Source organism: Haliotis rufescens, unplaced genomic scaffold, assembly GCF_023055435.1.
Source record: "Haliotis rufescens isolate VD_foot unplaced genomic scaffold, xgHalRufe1.0.p SCAF_34, whole genome shotgun sequence".
NCBI lineage: Eukaryota > Metazoa > Mollusca > Gastropoda > Lepetellida > Haliotidae > Haliotis > Haliotis rufescens.
Genome location: NW_025964046.1, coordinates 2628182 through 2651767, shown reverse-complemented (window position 1 = coordinate 2651767; position 23586 = coordinate 2628182). Strand labels below are relative to the sequence as shown.

The 23586-nt window shown below is 40.9% G+C and overlaps 2 protein-coding genes and 1 pseudogene across 3 annotated transcripts in view; all 3 read left to right on the top strand.

Annotated features, from left to right (window-relative positions):
• Positions 1-2376: 2376 nt before the first annotated feature.
• Positions 2377-23586, top strand: part of LOC124148339 (toll-like receptor 4) — a 39530-nt gene continuing 18320 nt past the window's right edge. Inside the window, exon 1 of one of the 2 annotated variants that reach the window (XM_048380891.1) lies at positions 2377-2578. The gene's annotated coding sequence lies outside the window, so the exon portion shown is untranslated. Of the gene's footprint in view, positions 2579-12878; positions 13063-23586 lie in introns of those variants that run through there. The other variant, XM_046519376.2, reaches the window with a different exon arrangement.
• Positions 6701-8581, top strand: LOC125372025 (annotated as a pseudogene).
• Positions 16361-18936, top strand: LOC125372024 (toll-like receptor 4). Its single transcript, XM_048380889.1, has one exon. The coding sequence runs from the start codon at positions 16775-16777 to the stop codon at positions 18599-18601; it is 1827 nt and encodes a 608-aa protein (XP_048236846.1). The 5' UTR covers positions 16361-16774; the 3' UTR covers positions 18602-18936.

Genomic DNA, 23586 nt, shown 5'->3' with positions numbered 1-23586 from the left:
GTTGTTGAAATAAACGTCTCACCCCTGTTGTTGAAATATACGTCTGACCCCCTGTTTTTTTTAAATAAACATCTTACCCCCTGTTGTTGAAATATACGTCTGTACCCCTGTTCTTGAAATACTTGTCTGAGCACCTGTTGTTGAAATATACGTCTGAGCCCCTGTTGTTGAAATATACGTCTGACCCCCTGTTGTTGAAATATACGTCTGACCCCCTGTTGTTGAAATATACGTCTGACCACCTGTTTTTGAAATATACGTCTGACCCCCTGTTGTTGAAATATACGTCTGACCCCTGTTGTTGAAATATACATCTGACACCCTGTTGTTGAAATATACGTGTGACCCCCTGTTGTTGAAATATACGTCTGACCCCCTGTTGTTGAAATATACGTCTGACCCCCTGTTGTTGAAATATACGTCTGACCACCCCGTTGTTGAAATATACGTCTGACCCCCTGTTGTTGAAATATACGTCTGACACCCTGTTGTTGAAATATACGTCTGACCCCCTGTTGTTGAAATATACGTCTGACCCCCTGTTGTTGAAATAAACGTCTGACACCCTGTTGTTGAAATATACGTCTGACACCCTGTTGTTGAAATATACGTCTGACCCCCTGTTGTTGAAATAAACATCTGACCCCCTGTTGTTGAAATATACGTCTGAACCCCTGTTTTTCAAATAAACGTCTGACCCCCTGTTGTTGAAATAAACGTCTGAGCCCTGTTGTTGAAATATATGTTTGACCCCTTGTTGTTGAAATATACGTCTGACCCCCTGTTTTTGAAATAAACGTCTGACCCCCTGTTGGTGAAATATACATATGACCCCCTGTTGTTGAAATAAACGTACGTCTTACCCCCTGTTGTTGAAATATACGTCTGAACCCCTGTTCTTGAAATACTTTTCCGAGCCCATGTTGTTGAAATATACGTCAGACCCCCTGTTGTTGAAATGTACGTCTGACCCCCTGTTTTTGAAATAAACGTCTGAACCCCCTGTTGTTGAAATATACGTCTGACCCCCTGTTCTTGAAATACTTGTCTGACCCCCTGTTGTTGAAATATACGTGTGACCCCCCCCCCCCCCCCCCCCCCCCCTGTTTTTGAAATAAACCTCTGACCCCCTGTTGTTCAAATAAACGTCTGACCCCCTGTTTTTAAAATACTTGTCTGAGCCCCTGTTGTTGAAATATACGTCAGACCCTCTGTTGTTGAAATATACGTCTGACCCCCTGTTTTTGAAAAATACGTCAGACCCCCTGTTGTTGAAATATTCGTCTGACCCCCTGTTTTTGAAATAAACGTCTGACCCCCTGTTGTTGAAATATACGTCTGACCCCCTGTTCTTGAAATACTTGTCTGACCCCTTGTTGTTAAAATATACGTGTGACCCCCTGTTGTTGAAATAAACGTCTGACCCCCTGTTTTTGAAATAAACGTCTGACCACCTGTTGTTGAAATAAACGTCTGACCTCCTCTTGTTGAGATAAAATGTCTTACCCCCTGTTGTTGAAACGTACGTCAGACCCCTTGTTGTTGAAATATACGTCAGACCCCCTGTTGTTGAAATATACGTCTGACCCCCTGTTTTGGAAATATACGTCAGACCCCTTGTTTTTGAAATATACGTCTTACCCCCTGTTTTTGAAATACTTGTCTGACCCCCTGTTGTTGAAATACTTGTCTGAGCCCCTGTTGTTGACATACGTCTGACCCCCTGTTCTTGAAATATACGTCTGACCACCTGTTGTTGAAATATACGTCTGACCCCCTGTTTTTGAAATAGACGTCCGACCCCCTATTGTTAAAATAAAATGCCTGAACCCTGTTGTTGAAACATACGTCACACCCCCTGTTGTTGAAATATACGTCTTACCCCTGTTGTTGAAATATACGTGTGACCCCCCTGTTGTTGAAATATACGTCTGACACCCCTTTTTTTTAAATATACGTTGGACCCCCTGTTGTTGAAACAGTCGTCCGATCCCCTGTTGTTGAAATATACGTCTGACCCCCTGTTGTTGAAATACTTGTCTGACCCCTTGTTGTTGAAACAGTCGTCCGATCCCCTGTTGTTGAAATACTCGTCCGACCACATCTTGTTGAAATACCCGTCCAACCACATGCTGTTGAAGTACTCGTCCCACCACATGTTGTTGAAATACTTGCATGCCCCCTCAACTGCCCTCAGCTGAAATGGTCTTATGACGCGCACACACAAACAGCCAGAATACGGCGCCCTTGTGTAAACACATACATTCACTGAAGGTTAGTTTCATCATGTGCAATATGTGCCACATCCACCTCTTACAAAATCCTATGCTTTGAGATGACTCAGCCCTCGCAATATATGTACATTGTACACACATCAACGCACAAGTATTTATACACCAGTTGCACATAACCATGGTCACCCAACGCGAGGAACATGAGAGCAGGAACGTCTATTGAAGCAAATGTTATGTTATACACACTATCCGAAGAATCAGTATGTGTCCTATGTGCAGCAGGATGTCACTAGCATTGGGTTTGGAAATGTTTATCAACCAGCCTCAACCAGGACACGAGAGGGGTAAGGGCTTTGTTTATTCCTTGTGAGAAACGTCGTAGCAGGTACGCCTATTGAAAGAATCGTTATGTTAAGTGTGTTACAAGTATTTGTCCTTATAGAGTCCGATACTGATTTTTCACACGGGAGTCAGAAATAACGAGGACGAACACGAACCCTGGTAATTGGTTTTACTGTTATTCCAACCCAAACAAGGAAGCATATTTTCCAGAAGTATTTCTCTACTTTATTCCCGCCGTGATATACATCTTATAATTTCTAGGGCTGGTTATCGTTATGGATTACTCAGATCGATTATCGGTAGTCACATATCGATCAATAATCGATAAATATCGAAGAATTCTATTTTGGTAAAATGACATTACAGAAAAATGGCAATTCACTTCTCCGGAGACTCAGTGTTTCAACAATACGCACGTTACATCGCATTTTTAGCGATTAACAATCTGAGCTTAAGATTCATGTCGTCAAAGACAATTATTATTTGTATAAGGTGAGAATAATTGAGAAATTAAATGTAATTTCACCTGATATAGTCGTTTGTCATTTATGTACAGTATTCACGAAACTATTCAGATCAAAAATCATCAAATATTCCGCCATTGTGAATGTCAAGTGTGTACAGGTGTGTGCTACGTAGTAGGTTGTACTAGGTTCACAGGTGTGATACGTGATAGGTCAGGTGAGTGCTACGTCATTGTTTTCGTGGTGGGGCACAGATTGGGTTGCAGACTGATATTAAACAAACATCGTGCGATTATAACGGGGAAATTATGATTTTTTGCTGCCATATCGTAAAAATGTCAAACCCCACATGGACCTCACGTGGGCTATGTGTGGAGAACACCGGGAAAAACGAAAACTATGATCATTGAAAAAAACGAAACAGACTGGAGTACGTAGTTACCAAATAGACATAAACTTTGACATTTTATGAAATAGAATGGGAAGAATTCTTTTTTTAAGAAATAAAATATTATGAAACCTATTTCAATCATGATACTTCATACTATTTCGAAAATATACATATTTTCTAAAATCCTGACTCCGCATTTAGATGCCAGTGACTAAATTTGTAAATCTAACACTGGCCAGCCAAGCAAATAGATTTCGCCCGCATTGGACAATGCCCAATACATTCCCAAACGTAGTTTCAACATAAGCTCCTGCTTTTTAAGCCAGCCTACCATAAGAAGTTGTATTCATTGGCATAATTTCGTTCATAAATATTGTTATGACACAAATCTTTTATAGTAAAATCAGGTAGAACATGTTAAATACAAAACACTGTTATTTTCGCCAATGAGGTGTTTAAGATTGAAACTAGTATTTTCTAACATAGCTGAGTCTGGGCTTTTTAGAAACTAAGTTGAGTTATGTAAGACTTAAAAATAAAACTTTGAGGATTTTAATTAGAACAATAATGATCATATCCTTTTTTAAGTAGTTCTTATATCATTGTGAAAACTGGGATTGTTGGATTTAGGCGAAGATGATGATGGTAAATGCATCTGTTCCTTTTAACCATCAGCCCTAGCGAAACATGGACATTAACACGCAACAGTATGTGTTAGGCAGAAGTAGTTCTACAGTTTCACGTGTATGTGTTAGGCGGAAGTAGTTCTACAGTTTCACTTAAACAGGGTCACAAATGAGGTGAGGATTTGTTTGGATTCAGTGCGAGGAGCATGGTAGCAGGTACGTCTATTGAAACCAATGTTACAGGGTATTGTTTATCTGTTAGTTGTTAATATACATATACGAATCTCTGATTCACACACACAGAGTGAGAGAGCTTGAGAGAGAGAGAGAGAGAGAGAGTGTGAAAGAGAGAGGAGAGAGAGGGGAGGGAGGGGGAGGGAGGGAGAGCTAGAGAGGAAGAGAGAGGGAGAGAGCGAGAGAGAGGAGAGAGGGGGAGAGAGAGATTGAGAGGAGAGAGGGGAGAGAGAGGGAGAGAGAGTGGGAGAGCTAGAGACGGACAGACAGACAGACAGACAGATAATCATCTGCGAACACATTACAATGTGTCCTATATGTAGTAGGATGTAGACATCGGATGAGAAAAAAGCCTGAATAGGCTACTGCGCTCACATACTGTTGAAAGACAGTGTTTATCAAATTCAGTATGTTAGGGAGGTAATCGCATAGAAGTCAAAAACACTGCGCAAGGGGACAACAGGGAATGAATTGAAATTAATATGGTTTATGTTGTTCCAAACATGCGTGTTTTCACTAAACAGTTCAGGAAATTTATTGTTTTGTAAAAGCTTGCTTTGGCTTCGTATTGATGACTCGCATTAAATTTGTTTCCTGTAACGTTTGTGAAAACGTACTTTCTCGGACGGACATATAAGCGGTTTAGGATAGCTGAACCCACCATTAAGTGTTACCCTGTGCAATAGTTTAACTGTCGTAGACGCAACATGTGCGTGCGGATTTGGTTATTCTCTGGCGATGCGAGTGAGTTTGATTTAACGCCGCTTTACGCAATTAACCAGCAATATCACTGTGGGGTACACCAGACATGGGGGTCACACATTGTACGGCATGACGAGCGAACGTTTCATTTTTTTTACTAAACTTGTAAAGGGACTCGAATAAAAATCCCAGGCCTCCACCAGAATATCAAATGGTCCGTCCCTTAGATTCTCACTGTTGCATTATGCTGATAATCCGTGGTATAACTGAAGTTCTGTCAAAAAGTTAAATTAGTCCAGACTCCCCATCCATAGCAATCACTTTGATACTTAAGTTCAGTCCTCAAGTAAGCATATGACTGATTGAGTGTAATCCGATGTGGATGCTCGTAGGAAGGCAACTTTGGCGCATTCTTGTTTACATTTTATTATACTGCATTTTGACATGTATGATGTCGTGAGCCTTGTGACCAATTTTTCAAACATTCCAGGCTCCAACTAAAACTGACAACAAGACCTGCAACACGGAGCAGACCTGAGGTCATTTCAAATTGCCATCACAATGAAGATCATCTGTGGCCTTATCCTGATACTAAATGTGACCTCTTCTGCAAGCCAGAAGACATGTCAAATAAAGCCAGACCCCCAGCTTGGTGGCAGCCGTGTTGACTGTCAGAACCTTAACCTTACCTCTGTTCCTGGTGATCTCCCTCCCAACACTGTCAGTCTGGAACTCAGCGGGAACAACATAACGGTTCTCAGGGACCAGGCGTTTGTGCGTCTTCCCCGATTGTTGTATTTGAACATTGTAAACTGTCAAGTATCACGGTTGGAAGCAAACGCATTTAAAAGTTTATTCCTCCTTCTCAGTTTACGCCTTAATAACAATAATCTCCAACTGGACAATCAGACCTATCCAGAAGATGTCTTCCGTCCTCTACAAAGTCTTACAGGGTTGAACATTGGTAACAACGACTGCCGTATAAGAGGAACTACTCCGGATTGGATATTCAAATGGTTAATAAATTTAGAAACACTGACAATTGATACGTTCCAACGAGAAATATTTGGAAGTGGATTTGGGTATTTGCAAAAACTGGTAACTTTGAATATAGGGACTGGATCTGATGATGACTGTATTTACAGTGCTATTACCGTTTTACAAAACCACACATTCTCCGTTTTTGAGAATACATCTGTACAGGTGCTGAATGTAAAAGATTCCAAACTTCTTGCAATTCATGCTGGAGCATTTCTACCTTTCAAAAATATTTCCAAAATAGTTCTGGAAAACGTAATGACCTTACCAACTGCTATGGCTCTACGTGCGTTCTATGGCCTTAATGGTAAAAACGTATCTCAAGTTCTCATGAGAAATTCCAACAAATATGTCAGTCGAAATCGAAACCTTCAAAGCCAGCTTATAACCAAGGAAACACTAATTTATCTGACACATATTTGCATCGAACATCTGGATCTCAGCTATAACAACATTATTTACCTTGCTGAAAATTCAATACTTGTCCTTTCGCGTTGTATTAAATATCTAGATTTATCAAATAACAATATTTTAGGGGATGAAGCTATATTTCTCCAAATGAGTTTATGTAAACATCTGTTGTTTTTAGATGCTTCTGATCAACATAAATTTATTAAACGCAGGTATGACTTAGGACAAGGCAGTTTAAAATCTCAAATAAAAGTGACTGACAACGGACTCTATAATCTTTATAGGCACAGAATTAGTCCCGAAAATTGTTCTGTATCAAAGTTAGAATCAGTAGGGGCGGGAATACGTTTTCTTCCTAATCTACGTATCTGTATATTAAGGGGAATAACTAGTTATTTTGGGGAGTTTTTTATAACGGGTATTACAGGTTCGTCACATTTAGCAAAATTAGATCTGTCCTACAATGGAGCGTGGGGCTTTGTAAAGCAAATTAACGGGTTGAGCTTCTTAAATGAAGTCGATCTTTCTGGCAATGAAGGTAGGGGTATGACAAAAGATTTCTTGCTCTCATTTCCAAATATGACGTCTCTTGCATTGAACAATATGGGCTTCGACAAGGAAACACTCAGAAGAGGAGGGTCAGTACTGGAGGGACTAGAGACGATGCATGCTTTACGTTATTTAGAGATATTAGGGAATGACATACGGTATATGGATATGGGGTCCATCAGGACACTGATTAGTCTGAATGTGTCCAGAAATAACCTTGTGTCTGTTCCTTTTGAAAACAATGACCTGCCTGACCTGCACATCCTGGACCTATCAGTGAACTCCATCACCTACTTTGACGACGACACAATGGATATGTTGGAGAGTCTCGGACAGAAGAACAAGCTGGTCCTGAGGCTGAAGGGAAACCCTCTCTCCTGCTCATGCCAGTCTCTCTTGTTTTTGGTGGATATTTTCATCGTCGGTTACCTTTGACAGCAATGGGAACTATTCATGTGTTACTGAATATGGTGCTCTTACAACAACCCACACAGTGCACAACGAGTTTAATTACCACTGGACTTCATGTCAAGGTCGATTTTGGCTGCCAGTCTCTATAACACTGATGTGTTTAATAGCTCTTCTACTTGTGTCTGCCATGCTGGTGTCACGGAACTGGACAAGGATTGCACATCACATTTTGGTCCTCATGGGTCGTGGGATCCAGCGGGTCACTAGACAAAACTTCAACAAAGATGCTTACGTAGCCCACTCGGATGAAGAGCTTCAGTTTGTAATGCAAGATCTACGTATAGGGCTGGAGGATCTACTTGGACTGAAGCTTATTCTTCCCGACAGAGATTTCCTACCTGGTCCTTACGTAGCTGACCATGTTGTAGAAAGTATTAACAAAAGCTGGAAGACAGTACTGGTTGTGTCCGACGATTTCCTGGATGACCCCTGGTCCTACTTTATCATTAAGTCAACAGCTTACTACATTTCCAACCTCAACCCTAACAGAGTGATTCTGCTCATGGTGGGAAACGTGAACCGTGGTCGACTACCTGAACTGCTGCTGAATGTAACTGACGAGGAGGATATCATCCAACTAGATGACTTTCCTGATCCTCACAGTGATGTATGGGTCCATGTAAGGGACAGAATTCTGACACAAGCAGTATAGGTTAAATGTAAAATATGTCACTGACTAAAACCCTTTCTGTGTAGTATAAATCATCTGGTTCTGTCATATCCGAACAATGTTATTTGTTTGAACAGTTACTTCATGAAATATACTTATACTGTTTGCCCGTGGGAACCCAGGGTCGGGGGTTGCCCCTTTTATCCACCTGCTGGTTGAAAGAGATGGCGAAATTGGGCAACCTATTTCCCGAAGGTTGCATCCCTGTGTTGCCAGAGAGATGGAATCTGATGGCTGAGTGCCCCGAAATACTGGTCCAAACACATGTTGTTGAAATACTCGTCCAAACACATGTTGAAATACTCGTCTGCCCCCCCCCCCCCCCCCTGTTGTTGAAATACTCGTCCCACCACATGTTGTGGAAATACTCGTCCTGTTACGGTAAAAAAATAGCATCTCTAAAATAATTTCTATTATTTTTTCCAAATTATTAAAGTTAAAAGTTTTCTTCAATTTTCATTCCAAATTTAGCAGTAAAAAGAGTGTTTTTTAATGTATGCTTCAGGATACCAAGGGACGTAAGTCTGTTAAGGCTTAATGCCATGCTTTTTAGTTTATGCATTGAGAGAATTAGGACCCATGCGGTCAAAAATAAGAAAATAATGAATTAAAAGAATATGGGTCTGCCAAAATGGTGTGTTTTCATGCATTTGTATTTCTTTTCCATTGTCAATATATTTCTGTAGCAATTTTAATTCCCAAAATGTTGTATTTGTAACCTTTTTTTTCTGACGTAAAGATAATGTGTTCAGTTTTCAATCACTAATGTTTACATTCTAGTAAAGTTGTATTTTCATCAAGTATTTTCAATTTAAATTACATCATATAACATTATATTATGCATTTTCGTTCTGTGCAAATGCTCTTGTAATTATTTTGGTACAATTAAATGTCTTTTGTCAACTTTTGTTGTTTCAGTAATTTTTATACATTGTTATTGTTTTGTTTACATATTGAACTGCAAACTTATTATTGTTTATTTTTCCTTTGCAGTCAATCTTCCAACTCCAACGAGGAGAAGGTTTTGGGTATTTGTTGATAATTGATGATGATAAGATGTGATACATATTATGAACTTTATTTGAACATGAGTGAGTGAGTGAGTGAGTATGGTTTTACGCCGCTTTTAGCAATATTCCAGCAATATCACGGCGGGGGACACCAGAAATGGGCTTCACACATTGTACCCATGTCGGTAATCGAACCCGGGTCTTCGGCGTGACGAGCGAACGCTTTAACCACTAGCCTACCCGACCGCCCCCATAATTGAACATGAACTAACAATAACATTGAATTATATTCTCCATGAAATATGATGTTTGACATATGACATATGAACAATTGAGAATGAGAATGGAAATGAGAATGTGAATAAAAACTTTTGATCTTAAATGATTTGACATAGAAATTTATTGCGATCCTTACACGTCCCAATGTTGTTGAAATACTCGTCTGACACCCTGTTGTTGAAATATACGTCTGACCCCCTGTTGGTGAAATATACGTCTGACCCCCTGTTGTTGAAACACTCGTCCGATCCCCTGTTGTTGAAATATACGTCTTACCCTCTGTTGTTGAAATTTACGACTGAGCCCCTGTTGCTGAAATATACGTCTGAACCCCTGTTCTTGAAATACTTGTCTGATCCCCCTGTTGTTGAAATACTTGTCTGAGCCCCTGTTGTTGAAATATACGTCTGACCCCCCTGTTTTGGATATAAACGTCTGAACCCCTGTTCTTGAAATACTTGTCTGAGCCCCTGTTGTTGAAATAAACGTCTGACCCCCTGTTGTTGAAATATACGTGTGACCCCCTATTGTTGAAATATACGTCTGACCCCCCTGTTTTTGAAATAAACGTCTGAGCCCCTGTTGTTGAAATATACGTCTGACCCCCTGTCGTTGAAACAGTCGTCCGATCCCCTGTTCTTGAAATATACGTCTGACCCCCTGTTCTTGAAATATACGTCTGGCCCCCTGTTCTTGAAATACTTGTCTGAGCCCGTCTTGTTGAAATATACGTCTGACCCCCCTGTTATTGATATAAACGTCTGAACCCCTGTTGTTGAAATAGACGTCTGACCCCCCTGTTGTTGAAATATACGTCTGACCCCCTGTTGTTGAAATATACGTCAGACCCCATGTTGTTGAAATATACGTCTGACCCACCTGTTGTTGAAATAAAAGTCTGACCCCCTGTTTTTGAAATAAACGTCTGAGCCCCTGTTGTTGAAATATACGTCTGACCCCCTGTTGTTGAAACAGTCGTCCGATCCCCTGTTGTTGAAATATACGTCTGACCCCCCTGTTTTTGAAATAAACGTCTGAGCCCCTGTTGTTGAAATATACGTCTGACCCCCTGTCGTTGAAACAGTCGTCCGATCCCCTGTTCTTGAAATATACGTCTGACCCCCTGTTGTTGAAATATACGTCTGAACCCCTGTTGTTCAAATATACGTGTGACCAAATGTTGTTGAAATATACGTCTGACCCCCTGTTGTTGAAATATACGTGTGACCACCTGTTTTTGAAATATACGTCAGACCCCCTGTTGTTGAAATATACGTCTGACCCCCTGTTGTTGAAATATACGTCTGACCCCCCCCTGTTCTTGAAACATACGTCTGACCCCCCTGTTTTTTAAATAAACGTCTGAGCGCCTGTTGTTGAAATATACGTCTGACCCCCTGTTGTTGAAACAATCGTTCGATCCCCTGTTGTTGAAATATAGGTCTGACCCCCTGTTGTTGAAATATACGTCAGACCCCCTGTTGGTGAAATATACGTCTGACCCCCCTGTTTTTGAAATAAACGTCTGAGCCCCTGTTGTTGAAATAGACGTCTGACCCCCTGTCGTTGAAACAGTCGTCCGATCCCCTGTTCTTGAAATATACGTCTGACCCCCTGTTCTTGAAATATACGTCTGGCCCCCTGTTCTTGAAATACTTGTCTGAGCCCGTCTTGTTGAAATATACGTCTGACCCCCCTGTTATTGATATAAACGTCTGAACCCCTGTTGTTGAAATATACGTGTGACCCCCTGTTGTTGAAATATACGTCTGACCCCCTGTTGTTGAAACAGTCGTCCGATCCCCTGTTGTTGAAATATACATCTGACCCCCCTGTTTTTGAAATAAACGTCTGAACCCCTGTTGTTGAAATACTTGTCTGAGCCCCTGTTGTTGAAATATACATCTGACCCCCCTGTTTTTGAAATAAACGTCTGAACCCCTGTTCTTGAAATACTTGTCTGACCCCCTGTTCTTGAAATAAACGTCAGACCCCCTGTTGGTGTAATATACGTCTGATCCCCTGTTCTTGAAATACTTGTCTGAGCCCCTGTTCTTGAAATATACGTCTGAGCCCCCTGTTTTTGAAATATACGTCAGACCCCCTGTTGGTGAAATATACGTCTGAACCCCTGTTGTTGAAATACTTGTCTGAGCCCCTGTTGTTGAAATATACGTCTGACCCCCCTGTTTTTGAAATAAACGTCCGAACCCCTGTTCTTGAAATACTTGTCTGACCCCGCTGTTTTTGAAATATACGTCATACCCCCTGTTGTTTACATATACGTCTGAACCCCTGTTCTTGAAATACTTGTCTGAGCCCCTGTTGTTGAAATATACGTCTGACCCCGCTGTTGTTGAAATAAACGTCTGAACGCCTGTTGTTGAAATATACGTCTGAATCTCTGTTCTTGAAATACTTGTCTGACCCCCTGTTGTTGAAATATACGTCTGACCCCCTGTTGTTGAAATAAACGTCTGACCCCCTGTTGTTGAAATATACGTCTGAGCCCCTGTTGTTGAAATATAAGTCTGACCCCCCTGTTTTTGAAATAAACGTCTGAGCCCCTGTTTTTGAAATATACGTCTGACCCCCTGTTGTTGAAACAGTCGTCCGATCCCCTGTTGTTGAAATACTTGTCTGAGCCCCTGTTGTTGAAATATACGTCTGACCCCCCTGTTTTTTAAATAAACGTCTGAACCCCTGTTGTTGAAATATACGTCTGAACCCCTGTTCTTGAAATACTTGTCCGATCCCCTGTTGTTGAAATATACGTCTGACCCCCCTGTTGTTGAAATAAACGTCTGACCCCCTGTTGTTTAAATATACGTCTGAGCCCCTGTTGTTGAAATATACGTCTGACCCCCTGTTTTTGAAATAAACGTCTGACCCCCCTGTTTTTGAAATAAACGTCTGAGCCCCTGTTGTTGAATCATACGTCTGACCCCCTGTTGTTGAAACAGTCGTCCGATCCCCTGTTGTTGAAATACTTGTCTGAGCCCCTGTTGTTGAAATATACGTCTGACCCCCCTGTTTTTTAAATATACGTCTGAACCCCTGTTGTTGAAATATACGTCTGGCCCCCTGTTGTTGAAACAGTCGTCCGATCCACTGTTGTTGAAATACTCGTCCGACCACAGGTTGTTGAAATACCCGTCCAACCACATCTTGTTGAAATACCCGTCCAACCACATGCTGTTGAAGTACTCGTCCAACCACATGTTGTTGAAATACTTGCATGCCCCCTCAACTGCCCTCAGCTGAAAAGGTTTTATGACGCGCTCACACAAACAGACAGAATACGGCGCCCTTCTGTAAACACATACATTCACTGAAGGTTAGTTTCATCAAGTGCAATATGTGCCACACCCACCTCTTACAAAATCCTATGCTTTGAGATGACTCAGCCCTCGCAATATATGTACATTGTACACACATCAACGCACAAGTATTTATACACCGGTCGCACATAACCATGGTCACCCAACGCGAGGAACATGAGAGCAGGAACGTCTATTGAAGCAAATGTTATGTGATACACACTATCCGAAGAATCAATATGTGTCCTATATGCAGCAGGATGTCACTAGCATTGGGTTTGGGAATGTTTATCAACCAGCCTCAATCAGGACACGAGAGGGGTAAGGGCTTTGTTCATTCCTTGTGAGAAACGTCGTAGCAGGTACGCCTATTGAAAGAATCGTTATGTTAAGTGTGTTAAAAGTATTTGTCCTTATAGAGTCCGATACTGATTTTTCACACGGGAGTCAGAAATAACGAGGACGAACACGAACCCTGGTAATTGGTTTTACTGTTATTCCAACCCAAACAAGGAAGCATATTTTCCAGAAGTATTTCTCTACTTTATTCCCGCCGTGATATACATCTTATAATTTCTAGGGCTGGTTATCGTTATGGATTACTCAGATCGATTATCGGTAGTCACATATCGATCAATAATCGATAAATATCGAAGAATTCTATTTTGGTAAAATGACATTACAGAAAAATGGCAATTCACTTCTCCGGAGACTCAGTGTTTCAACAATACGCACGTTACATCGCATTTTTAGCGATTAACAATCTGAGCTTAAGATTCATGTCGTCAAAGACAATTATTATTTGTATAAAGTGAGAATAATTGAGAAATTAAATGTAATTTCACCTGATATAGTCGTTTGTCATTTATGTACAGTATTCACGAAACTATTCAGATCAAAAATCATCAAATATTCCGCCATTGTGAATGTCAAGTGTGTACAGGTGTGTGCTACGTAGTAGGTTGTACTAGGTTCACAGGTGTGATACGTGATAGGTCAGGTGAGTGCTACGTCATTGTTTTCGTGGTGGGGCACAGATTGGGTTGCAGACTGATATTAAACAAACATCGTGCGATTATAACGGGGAAATTATGAATTTTTGCTGCCATATCGTAAAAGTGTCAAACCCCACATGGACCTCACGTGGGCTGTGTGTGGAGAACACCGGGAAAAACGAAAACTATGATCATTGAAAAAAACGAAACAGACTGGAGTACGTAGTTACCAAATAGACATAAATTTTGACATTTTATGAAATAGAATGGGAAGAATTCTTTTTTTAAGAAATAAAAAATTATGAAACCTATTTCAATCATGATACTTCATACTATTTCGAAAATATACATATTTTCTAAAATCCTGACTCCGCATTTAGATGCCAGTGACTAAATTTGTAAATCTAACACTGGCCAGCCAAGCAAATAGATTTCGCCCGCATTGGACAATGCCCAATACATTCCCAAACGTAGTTTCAACATAAGCTCCTGCTTTGTAAGCCAGCCTACCATAAGAAGTTGTATTCATTGGCATAATTTCGTTCATAAATATTGTTATGACACAAATCTTTTATAGTAAAATCAGGTAGAACATGTTAAATACAAAACACTGTTATTTTCGCCAATGAGGTGTTTAAGATTGAAACTAGTATTTTCTAACATAGCTGAGTCTGGGCTTTTTAGAAACTAAGTTGAGTTATGTAAGACTTAAAAATAAAACTTTGAGGATTTTAATTAGAACAATAATGATCATATCCTTTTTTAAGTAGTTCTTATATCATTGTGAAAACTGGGATTGTTGGATTTAGGCGAAGATGATGATGGTAAATGCATCTGTTCCTTTTTACCATCAGCCCTAGCGAAACATGGACATTAACACGCAACAGTATGTGTTAGGCAGAAGTAGTTCTACAGTTTCACGTGTATGTGTTAGGCGGAAGTAGTTCTACAGTTTCACTTAAACAGGGTCACAAATGAGGTGAGGATTTGTTTGGATTCAGTGCGAGGAGCATGGTAGCAGGTACGTCTATTGAAACCAATGTTACAGGGTATTGTTTATCTGTTAGTTGTTAATATACATATACGAATCTCTGATTCACACACACAGAGTGAGAGAGCTTGAGAGAGAGAGAGAGAGAGAGAGTGTGAAAGAGAGAGGAGAGAGAGGGGAGGGAGGGGGAGGGAGGGAGAGCTAGAGAGGAAGAGAGAGGGAGAGAGCGAGAGAGAGGAGAGAGGGGGAGAGAGAGATTGAGAGGAGAGAGGGGAGAGAGAGGGAGAGAGAGTGGGAGAGCTAGAGACGGACAGACAGACAGACAGACAGATAATCATCTGCGAACACATTACAATGTGTCCTATATGTAGTAGGATGTAGACATCGGATGAGAAAAAAGCCTGAATAGGCTACTGCGCTCACATACTGTTGAAAGACAGTGTTTATCAAATTCAGTATGTTAGGGAGGTAATCGCATAGAAGTCAAAAAACACTGCGCAAGGGGACAACAGGGAATGAATTGAAATTAATATGGTTTATGTTGTTCCAAACATGCGTGTTTTCACTAAACAGTTCAGGAAATTTATTGTTTTGTAAAAGCTTGCTTTGGCTTCGTATTGATGACTCGCATTAAATTTGTTTCCTGTAACGTTTGTGAAAACGTACTTTCTCGGACGGACATATAAGCGGTTTAGGATAGCTGAACCCACCATTAAGTGTTACCCTGTGCAATAGTTTAACTGTCGTAGACGCAACATGTGCGTGCGGATTTGGTTATTCTCTGGCGATGCGAGTGAGTTTGATTTAACGCCGCTTTACGCAATTAACCAGCAATATCACTGTGGGGTACACCAGACATGGGGGTCACACATTGTACGGCATGACGAGCGAACGTTTCATTTTTTTTACTAAACTTGTAAAGGGACTCGAATAAAAATCCCAGGCCTCCACCAGAATATCAAATGGTCCGTCCCTTAGATTCTCACTGTTGCATTATGCTGATAATCCGTGGTATAACTGAAGTTCTGTCAAAAAGTTAAATTAGTCCAGACTCCCCATCCATAGCAATCACTTTGATACTTAAGTTCAGTCCTCAAGTAAGCATATGACTGATTGAGTGTAATCCGATGTGGATGCTCGTAGGAAGGCAACTTTGGCGCATTCTTGTTTACATTTTATTATACTGCATTTTGACATGTATGATGTCGTGAGCCTTGTGACCAATTTTTCAAACATTCCAGGCTCCAACTAAAACTGACAACAAGACCTGCAACACGGAGCAGACCTGAGGTCATTTCAAATTGCCATCACAATGAAGATCATCTGTGGCCTTATCCTGACACTAAATGTGACCTCTTCTGCAAGCCAGAAGACATGTCAAATAAAGCCAGACCCCCAGCTTGGTGGCAGCCGTGTTGACTGTCAGAACCTTAACCTTACCTCTGTTCCTGGTGATCTCCCTCCCAACACTGTCAGTCTGGAACTCAGCGGGAACAACATAACGGTTCTCAGGGACCAGGCGTTTGTGCGTCTTCCCCGATTGTTGTATTTGAACATTGTAAACTGTCAAGTATCACGGTTGGAAGCAAACGCATTTAAAAGTTTATTCCCCCTTCTCAGTTTACGCCTTAATAACAATAATCTCCAACTGGACAATCAGACCTATCCAGAAGATGTCTTCCGTCCTCTACAAAGTCTTACAGGGTTGAACATTGGTAACAACGACTGCCGTATAAGAGGAACTACTCCGGATTGGATATTCAAATGGTTAATACATTTAGAAACACTGACAATTGATACGTTCCAACGAGAAATATTTGGAAGTGGATTTGGGTATTTGCAAAAACTGGTAACTTTGAATATAGGGACTGGATCTGATGATGACTGTATTTACAGTGCTATTACCGTTTTACAAAACCACACATTCTCCGTTTTTGAGAATACATCTGTACAGGTGCTGAATGTAAAAGATTCCAAACTTCTTGCAATTCATGCTGGAGCATTTCTACCTTTCAAAAATATTTCCAAAATAGTTCTGGAAAACGTAATGACCTTACCAACTGCTACGGCTCTACGTGCGTTCTATGGCCTTAATGGTAAAAACGTATCTCAAGTTCTCATGAGAAATTCCAACAAATATGTCAGTCGAAATCGAAACCTTCAAAGCCAGCTTATAACCAAGGAAACACTAATTTATCTGACACATATTTGCATCGAACATCTGGATCTCAGCTATAACAACATTATTTACCTTGCTGAAAATTCAATACTTGTCCTTTCGCGTTGTATTAAATATCTAGATTTATCAAATAACAATATTTTAGGGGATGAAGCTATATTTCTCCAAATGAGTTTATGTAAACATCTGTTGTTTTTAGATGCTTCTGATCAACATAAATTTATTAAACGCAGGTATGACTTAGGACAAGGCAGTTTAAAATCTCAAATTAAAGTGACTGACAACGGACTCTATAATCTTTATAGGCACAGAATTAGTCCCGAAAATTGTTCTGTATCAAAGTTAGAATCAGTAGGGGCGGGAATACGTTTTCTTCCTAATCTACGTATCTGTATATTAAGGGGAATAACTAGTTATTTTGGGGAGTTTTTTATAACGGGTATTACAGGTTCGTCACATTTAGCAAAATTAGATCTGTCCTACAATGGAGCGTGGGGCTTTGTAAAGCAAATTAACGGGTTGAGCTTCTTAAATGAAGTCGATCTTTCTGGCAATGAAGGTAGGGGTATGACAAAAGATTTCTTGCTCTCATTTCCAAATATGACGTCTCTTGCATTGAACAATATGGGCTTCGACAAGGAAACACTCAGAAGAGGAGGGTCAGTACTGGAGGGACTAAAGACGATGCATGCTTTACGTTATTTAGATATAGTAGGGAATGAGATACGTTATATGGATATGGGGTCCATCAGGACACTGATTAGTCTGAATGTGTCCAGAAATAACCTTGTGTCTGTTCCTTTTGAAAACAATGACCTGCCTGACCTGCACATCCTGGACCTATCAGTGAACTCCATCACCTACTTTGACGACGACACAATGGATATGTTGGAGAGTCTCGGACAGAAGAACAAGCTGGTCCTGAGGCTGAAGGGAAACCCTCTCTCCTGCTCATGCCAGTCTCTCTTGTTTGTTCGGTGGATATTTTCATCGTCGGTTACCTTTGACAGCAATGGGAACTATTCATGTGTTACTGAATATGGTGCTCTTACAACAACCCACACAGTGTACAACGAGCTTAATTACCACTGGACTTCATGTCAAGGTCGATTTTGGCTGCCAGTCTCTATAACACTGATGTGTTTAATAGCTCTTCTACTTGTGTCTGCCATGCTGGTGTCACGGAACTGGACAAGGATTGCACATCACATTTTGGTCCTCATGGGTCGTGGGATCCAGCGGGTCACTAGACAAAACTTCAACAAAGATGCTTACGTAGCCCACTCGGATGAAGAGCTTCAGTTTGTAATGCAAGATCTACGTATAGGGCTGGAGGATCTACTTGGACTGAAGCTTATTCTTCCCGACAGAGATTTCCTACCTGGTCCTTACGTAGCTGACCATGTTGTAGAAAGTATTAACAAAAGCTGGAAGACAGTACTGGTTGTGTCCGACGATTTCCTGGATGACCCCTGGTCCTACTTTATCATTAAGTCAACAGCTTACTACATTTCCAACCTCAACCCTAACAGAGTGATTCTGCTCATGGTGGGAAACGTGAACCGTGGTCGACTACCTGAACTGCTGCTGAATGTAACTGACGAGGAGGATATCATCCAACTAGATGACTTTCCTGATCCTCACAGTGATGTATGGGTCCATGTAAGGGACAGAATTCTGACACAAGCAGTATAGGTTAAATGTAAAATATGTCACTGACTAAAACCCTTTCTGTGTAGTATAAATCATCTGGTTCTGTCATATCCGAACAATGTTATTTGTTTGAACAGTTACTTCATGAAATATACTTATACTGTTTGCCCGTGGGAACCCAGGGTCGGGGGTTGCCCCTTTTATCCACCTGCTGGTTGAAAGAGATGGCGAAATTGGGCAACCTATTTCCCGAAGGTTGCATCCCTGTGTTGCCAGAGAGATGGAATCTGATGGCTGAGTGCCCCGAAATACTGGTCCAAACACATGTTGTTGAAATACTCGTCCAAACACATGTTGAAATACTCGTCTGCCCCCCCCCCCCCCCCCCCTGTTGTTGAAATACTCGTCCCACCACATGTTGTGGAAATACTCGTCCTGTTACGGTAAAAAAATAGCATCTCTAAAATAATTTCTATTATTTTCTCCAAATTATTAAAGTTAAAAGTTTTCTTCAATTTTCATTCCAAATTTAGCAGTAAAAAGAGTGTTTTTTAATGTATCCTTCAGGATACCAAGGGACGTAAGTCTGTTAAGGCTTAATGCCATGCTTTTTAGTTTATGCATTGAGAGAATTAGGACCCATGCGGTCAAAAATAAGAAAATAATGAATTAAAAGAATATGGGTCTGCCAAAATGGTGTGTTTTCATGCATTTGTATTTCTTTTCCATTGTCAATATATTTCTGTAGCAATTTTAATTCCCAAAATGTTGTATTTGTAACCTTTTTTTTCTGACGTAAAGATAATGTGTTCAGTTTTCAATCACTAATGTTTACATTCTAGTAAAGTTGTATTTTCATCAAGTATTTTCAATTTAAATTACATCATATAACATTATATTATGCATTTTCGTTCTGTGCAAATGCTCTTGTAATTATTTTGGTACAATTAAATGTCTTTTGTCAACTTTTGTTGTTTCAGTAATTTTTATACATTGTTATTGTTTTGTTTACATATTGAACTGCAAACTTATTATTGTTTATTTTTCCTTTGCAGTCAATCTTCCAACTCCAACGAGGAGAAGGTTTTGGGTATTTGTTGATAATTGATGATGATAAGATGTGATACATATTATGAACTTTATTTGAACATGAGTGAGTGAGTGAGTGAGTATGGTTTTACGCCGCTTTTAGCAATATTCCAGCAATATCACGGCGGGGGACACCAGAAATGGGCTTCACACATTGTACCCATGTCGGTAATCGAACCCGGGTCTTCGGCGTGACGAGCGAACGCTTTAACCACTAGCCTACCCGACCGCCCCCATAATTGAACATGAACTAACAATAACATTGAATTATATTCTCCATGAAATATGATGTTTGACATATGACATATGAACAATTGAGAATGAGAATGGAAATGAGAATGTGAATAAAAACTTTTGATCTTAAATGATTTGACATAGAAATTTATTGCGATCCTTACACGTCCCAATGTTGTTGAAATACTCGTCTGACACCCTGTTGTTGAAATATACGTCTGACCCCCTGTTGGTGAAATATACGTCTGACCCCCTGTTGTTGAAACACTCGTCCGATCCCCTGTTGTTGAAATATACGTCTTACCCTCTGTTGTTGAAATTTACGACTGAGCCCCTGTTGCTGAAATATACGTCTGAACCCCTGTTCTTGAAATACTTGTCTGATCCCCCTGTTGTTGAAATACTTGTCTGAGCCCCTGTTGTTGAAATATACGTCTGACACCCCTGTTTTGGATATAAACGTCTGAACCCCTGTTCTTGAAATACTTGTCTGAGCCCCTGTTGTTGAAATAAACGTCTGACCCCCTGTTGTTGAAATATACGTGTGACCCCCTATTGTTGAAATATACGTCTGACCCCCCTGTTTTTGAAATAAACGTCTGAGCCCCTGTTGTTGAAATATACGTCTGACCCCCTGTCGTTGAAACAGTCGTCCGATCCCCTGTTCTTGAAATATACGTCTGACCCCCTGTTCTTGAAATATACGTCTGGCCCCCTGTTCTTGAAATACTTGTCTGAGCCCGTCTTGTTGAAATATACGTCTGACCCCCCTGTTATTGATATAAACGTCTGAACCCCTGTTGTTGAAATAGACGTCTGAGCCCCCTGTTGTTGAAATATACGTCTGACCCCCTGTTGTTGAAATATACGTCAGACCCCATGTTGTTGAAATATACGTCTGACCCACCTGTTGTTGAAATAAAAGTCTGACCCCCTGTTTTTGAAATAAACGTCTGAGCCCCTGTTGTTGAAATATACGTCTGACCCCCTGTTGTTGAAACAGTCGTCCGATCCCCTGTTGTTGAAATATACGTCTGACCCCCCTGTTTTTGAAATAAACGTCTGAGCCCCTGTTGTTGAAATATACGTCTGACCCCCTGTCGTTGAAACAGTCGTCCGATCCCCTGTTCTTGAAATATACGTCTGACCCCCTGTTGTTGAAATATACGTCTGAACCCCTGTTGTTCAAATATACGTGTGACCAAATGTTGTTGAAATATACGTCTGACCCCCTGTTGTTGAAATATACGTGTGACCACCTGTTTTTGAAATATACGTCAGACCCCCTGTTGTTGAAATATACGTCTGACCCCCTGTTGTTGAAATATACGTCTGACCCCCCCTGTTCTTGAAACATACGTCTGACCCCCCTGTTTTTTAAATAAACGTCTGAGCGCCTGTTGTTGAAATATACGTCTGACCCCCTGTTGTTGAAACAATCGTTCGATCCCCTGTTGTTGAAATATAGGTCTGACCCCCTGTTGTTGAAATATACGTCAGACCCCCTGTTGGTGAAATATACGTCTGACCCCCCTGTTTTTGAAATAAACGTCTGAGCCCCTGTTGTTAAAATATACGTCTGACCCCCTGTTTTTTAAATAAACGTCTGAACCCCTGTTGTTGAAATATACGTCTGAACCCCTGTTCTTGAAATACTTGTCTGAGCCCCTGTTGTTGAAATATACGTCCGACCCCCCTGTTTTTGATATAAACGTCTGAGCCCCTGTTGTTGAAATAGACGTGTGACCCCCTGTTGTTGAAATATACGTCTGACCCCCCTGTTTTTTAAATAAACGTCTGAACCCCTGTTGTTGAAATATACGTCTGGCTCCCTGTTCTTGAAATACTTGTCTGAGCCCCTGTTGTTGAAATATACGTCCGACCCCCCTGTTTTTGATATAAACGTCTGAGCCCCTGTTGTTGAAATAGACGTGTGACCCCCTGTTGTTGAAATATACGTCTGACCCCCCTGTTTTTGAAATAAACATCTGAGCCCCTGTTGTTGAAATATACGTCTGACCATCTGTTGTTGAAACACCCGTCCGATCTCCTGTTGTTGAAATATACGTCTGACCCGCCTGTTTTTGATATAAACGTCTGAACCCCTGTTCTTGAAATACTTGTCTGAGCCCCTGTTGTTGAAATATACGTCCGACCCCCCTGTTTTTGATATAAACGTCTGAGCCCCTGTTGTTGAAATAGACGTGTGACCCCCTGTTGTTGAAATATACGTCTGACCCCCCTGTTTTTGAAATAAACATCTGAGCCCCTGTTGTTGAAATATACGTCTGACCATCTGTTGTTGAAACACCCGTCCGATCTCCTGTTGTTGAAATATACGTCTGACCCGCCTGTTTTTGATATAAACGTCTGAACCCCTGTTCTTGAAATACTTGTCTGAGCCCCTGTTGTTGAAATAAACGTCAGACCCCCTGTTCTTGAAATACTTGTCTGAGCCCCTGTTGTTGAATTAAACGTCAGCCCCCCTGTGAAATACTTGTCTGAGCCCCTGTTGTTGAAATATACGTCTGAGCCCCCTGCTTTAAAATATACGTCTGACCCCCTGTTGGTGAAATATACGTCTGAACCCCTGTTGTTGAAATACTTGTCTGAGCCCCTGTTTTTGAAATAAACGTCTGAACCCCTGTTCTTGAAATACTTGTCTGACCCCCCTGTTTTTGAAATATACGTCATTCCCCCTGTTGGTGAAATATACGTCTGAACCCCTGTTCTTGAAATACTTGTCAGAGCCCCTGTTGTTGAAATATACGTCTGACCCCGCTGTTGTTGAAATAAACGTCTGAACGCCTGTTGTTGAAATATACGTCTGACCATCTGTTGTTGAAACACCCGTCCGATCTCCTGTTGTTGAAATATACGTCTGACCCGCCTGTTTTTGATATAAACGTCTGAACCCCTGTTCTTGAAATACTTGTCTGAGCCCCTGTTGTTGAAATATACGTCCGACCCCCCTGTTTTTGATATAAACGTCTGAGCCCCTGTTCTTGAAATAGACGTGTGACCCCCTGTTGTTGAAATATACGTCTGACCCCCCTGTTTTTGAAATAAACATCTGAGCCCCTGTTGTTGAAATATACGTCTGACCATCTGTTGTTGAAACACCCGTCCGATCTCCTGTTGTTGAAATATACGTCTGACCCGCCTGTTTTTGATATAAACGTCTGAACCCCTGTTCTTGAAATACTTGTCTGAGCCCCTGTTGTTGAAATAAACGTCAGACCCCCTGTTCTTGAAATACTTGTCTGAGCCCCTGTTGTTGAATTAAACGTCAGCCCCCCTGTGAAATACTTGTCTGAGCCCCTGTTGTTGAAATATACGTCTGAGCCCCCTGCTTTAAAATATACGTCTGACCCCCTGTTGGTGAAATATACGTCTGAACCCCTGTTGTTGAAATACTTGTCTGAGCCCCTGTTTTTGAAATAAACGTCTGAACCCCTGTTCTTGAAATACTTGTCTGACCCCCCTGTTTTTGAAATATACGTCATTCCCCCTGTTGGTGAAATATACGTCTGAACCCCTGTTCTTGAAATACTTGTCAGAGCCCCTGTTGTTGAAATATACGTCTGACCCCGCTGTTGTTGAAATAAACGTCTGAACGCCTGTTGTTGAAATAAACGTCTGAATCTCTGTTCTTGAAATACTTGTCTGACCCCCTGTTGTTGAAATATACGTCTGACCCCCTC

What these genes read in the sequence shown, in the direction of transcription:
- LOC125372024 (XM_048380889.1), top strand. Translation starts at nt 16,775, where the DNA reads ATGACCTTACCAACTGCTACGGCTCTACGTGCGTTCTATGGCCTTAAT.